The 3,548-nt window shown below is 54.8% G+C and overlaps 1 protein-coding gene across 1 annotated transcript in view; it reads right to left on the reverse strand.

Annotated features, from left to right (window-relative positions):
* Positions 1 to 3,548, reverse strand: part of ATP2B3 (ATPase plasma membrane Ca2+ transporting 3) — a 47,993-nt gene that overhangs the window by 33,334 nt on the left and 11,111 nt on the right. The window contains exons 8-11 of the mRNA XM_027767578.1: positions 3,421 to 3,546; positions 3,064 to 3,134; positions 2,780 to 3,022; positions 2,358 to 2,599 (exon numbers count right to left, since the gene is read on the reverse strand). Coding sequence (XP_027623379.1) covers positions 2,358 to 2,599; positions 2,780 to 3,022; positions 3,064 to 3,134; positions 3,421 to 3,546 — 682 coding nt within the window. The remainder of the gene's footprint in view (positions 1 to 2,357; positions 2,600 to 2,779; positions 3,023 to 3,063; positions 3,135 to 3,420; positions 3,547 to 3,548) is intronic.

A 3,548-nucleotide genomic window follows, 5' to 3' on the forward strand; every position in this document is an offset into this window, starting at 1 on the left:
CCGGGACGCGAACCGCGGTCGACTACGTGGGAGTCCAGCGACATAGCCATTACGCTAACTGCTGGTCCCCTGCCCGTCGCTTTTAAAAATGACTTCACTGAGCCGTAATTCGCGCACAGCTGGCCCCTTGGAAGTGTGCCATTCAGTGGCTTTTACAATAGGTTGCGCATCCCTTACTGGGAAAGCTGGAAACCAGAAGTGTTTTCATTTCAGACTTTCTCAGACTTTGGAATATTGGTACATATGTAATGAGATCTCTTGGGGACAGGACCCAAGTCGAAGCACAAAAGTAATTTATGTTTCATAGATACCTTATACACATAGCCTGAACATCATGTTTTACTATATTTTTGTATTGCAGCATTTCGACTGCAACCTGCCACATGAGGTCAGGCATGGAATTTCCACTTGTCATGTCGGCACTCACAAAGTTTCAGATTTCAGGGGTCAGCCCCATAACCTAGTAGTTAAGGGAGCCAGATCCCACAGGGCTGACTACTACCCAAATCCCAGGCCTGGTGGCCTGAGGAACACACTGGGTACGTGTGCGTGTGTGCCCCCAATCCTGACAGGATGGAGAAGTGGAAGAGAAGGGGTTTTGGCGTGACCATGCCCCAGTTGGGGGTGCTTTTTCCCTCTCCCTCTCTCTGGCCATTAAAAAGAATAATACGGTGCAAGAGAGGTTCGTATTTCAGACCATTGCATAGTTTGGGGTTTTGGATGAGGGGTGTCCGACCTGTATATTCACAAACATGTATAACCACCGCCACGACTGGCTTCCCGACATTTCCGTCCCTTCTAAAAGAAACCCCGCGTAAGCCACAGAGGAAACCAAATCGAGTCTGGTAAGCACCTACGGGCACTATCGAAACGGTGGTGTCCCCCGTCCCCACCCACAGCATGCGGGAAAAGACTTACAAATCACATGTCTCATAAGAATCTAGTCTCCAGGACATACTGGGTCGTCAGGAAAGTCATAATGCATTTTTGCATGAAAAACAGAAACATTTGTCATGACTTCCCCGATGACGGCCCATGAAGAGCTGTTACAGCTCAATAAGAGAAAGACAAACAACCTAACTAAAACATGGGCAAAAGACAGGACAGACGCTGCTCCACAGATCGCGACCAATGGCCACTGAGCACCAGGGAAGCGCAGACTCAAACCCGCGAGATGCGCCGAACGCTCACCGGCCGGCATGCATGGCACCCAACCAGAGGCGCGGCAACCGCGAGGCTGAGGACAGGCAGCAGTGCCCTGCGCTGGGGCGGGGGCAGGACATGGCGCGGCCGCTGGGGAAACCAGTTAAACACGGAGTCAGCTCGTAGCCCAGCGATTCCACTCGCAGGGACACATCCGGAAGGATGAGAACACGCGTCCGGAGGAAAACCGTACACAAGCGTCCACAGCAGCACGGCTGACAACTGCACGATGGATGAGCAGGTGGGCAAATGTGTTCTATCTCTATTGTGCATGATTGTTATTGAATGGCACTCAGTCACACCAAAAGAATGAAGCTGTCATACCTGGTTGAATCATAGAGAGTTTTAGAAAATAGATCAGTAGTTGGAGCCAGCAGTTAGCATAATGTCTATGTCACTGGACTCCCACAAAGTCGATCGTGGTTCACGTCCCGGACCTGGTGGCTTAAACTCATGCTGGGCGCGCGTGCGTGCCCAAGATCCCGAGAGGAAAATGGAGGAGAAGGGATTGCAATGTGGCCATCCCCCTGGATAGTGATGTCTCGTTTTCTGTCTCTCTGTCTCTCTCTGGCTTTCTGGTGAACGCACGCACCCTACAGCAAAAACCTATCTCAAAACCAAAAAAACCAAAAACCAAAATCAAACAAACAAAAAAAAACCGAGAGAGAGAATGAAAATAGATCAGTGGTTTCCAGGCTGGGTATGGGGTGGGGACTGGCTGCGTTATGCGGGGCTGATGAAAGCTTCTGGAGCTAGATGGGGGGTAAGCTGCCAGGCTGTAAGCTGTAAAGTGGTTAAGAGAAGCAGTCTCTGCTGGGCCTATCTTACCACGACCTTGATGAGAGAGGCTCCTGATGGGTGGCCCTGAGCAACCCCCACCCCACTCAGTGGCCACTTCCTGTGGGCCGCTTCCGCTTTTTTTTTTTAAGAATTATTTTATTTAACTTTATTTATTTTATTTTATAATAGAGCTATTTATTTAATCTTCTTTATTCGTTCACATATTTTAATTTGACCAGAGTGACATAGCAAGAGAGAGAGAGAGAGAAAGTGAGAAAGCAAGTCACCAGGCCCAGGACTTGAACCGTGGTTGGCCATGTGGGAGCTCAGTGCCCATAGCTACCACGCCACCCGCAGCCCCAAGGGCCACTCACTTTTTGAGCAGGATCTCCGAGGCGCCCTTACTGAAGAGGCGGAAGCCGCCATCGGGCCCGCGGATGACTGTGCTCATGGACTTGCGGACCGAGTTGAAGGTGTACACTTTGTAAAGCTTGTCCTCGGGAATCTGTTCCCGCACGGGCTGGAAGTCTCGCTTCAGATCCAGGATGAAGCCCAGCAGGGCACACTCGGTCTTATTGCCCACTTGGCGTGGGAGGGCGCCTTCCTTCTCTGGAGGCGGCAAGGCCGGGAGAGCCAGCATGGCACCGGGCCCAGACCCGCTGCGTGCCGCCCTGGGGCTCCAGCAGAGGCCTCCCGTGCGGACTAGGTGGGGAGGGGAGTGACCAGCACCCCGGAGCCTCAGGTCTAAAGTCGCTGCTGCGCCCTGCCCGGCCCTCCCCGCCGGCACCCTGCTCACTAGTATTTTGGTGGTGTAGGCACTGTTGATGGAGACGGCGTGGACCAGGAGGTCGAGGATCTTGGGGTTGAGGGCGCTGGGCGCTGGAACCTCTTTGTAGTGGGTGTCCCCTAGGTAGGACTGGACCACGGTCATGCGGTTGGTGGTGAGCGTCCCTGTCTTGTCGGAGCAGATGGCCGTGGCGTTGCCCATGGTCTCGCAGGCATCCAGGTGGCGCACCAGGTTGTTGTCCTTCATCATTTTCTGTAAAGGGCAAGGTTGGGCATGCTCAGTTGTCAGCTCACAGTGCACACGTGGGACCTGGGACCTGAGTCGGTACTAGCCGGCAGCCCTGCCCAACGGCAGTGCAGGTTGGCTACAGGGGCGGGGAGGGGTGACTGAGGGGGTGACCAAGGGAGCATGTGTGTAGGCCGGAAAGACTCTGGCAGCCCAGAGTCCCTGGGTCCCTCGCTGGCCCTGTAGCTTTCCAAGCCCTGCCCTAGGCTCTCCCATGCTTGGCCCGTGCGTCCCAGGGTCTGGAGCCTTCCTGATCCCCCTGCCTCCCCTACCCCACCTCTGCTAGCACCTCAGCTGCCTGGGCTCTGTCCCTCCGTGCCGCATCCTCTAGGCCTACCCTGCTGCCCAGCCACTTCCCCGCCCACCTCGCTGCAAAGTCTTCTGTGCTGACTGATGGGTCGGCAGAACCACCCCGGCCCGGCTGGGTGCCTCCTCCTCCCGGGAGCCAGCCGCGCTGTCCCTGGTCTGCGGACCGGCCTCAGTGGTGAATACT

Source organism: Tupaia chinensis, unplaced genomic scaffold, assembly GCF_000334495.1.
Source record: "Tupaia chinensis unplaced genomic scaffold, TupChi_1.0 Scaffold144326_1, whole genome shotgun sequence".
Taxonomy (NCBI): domain Eukaryota; kingdom Metazoa; phylum Chordata; class Mammalia; order Scandentia; family Tupaiidae; genus Tupaia; species Tupaia belangeri.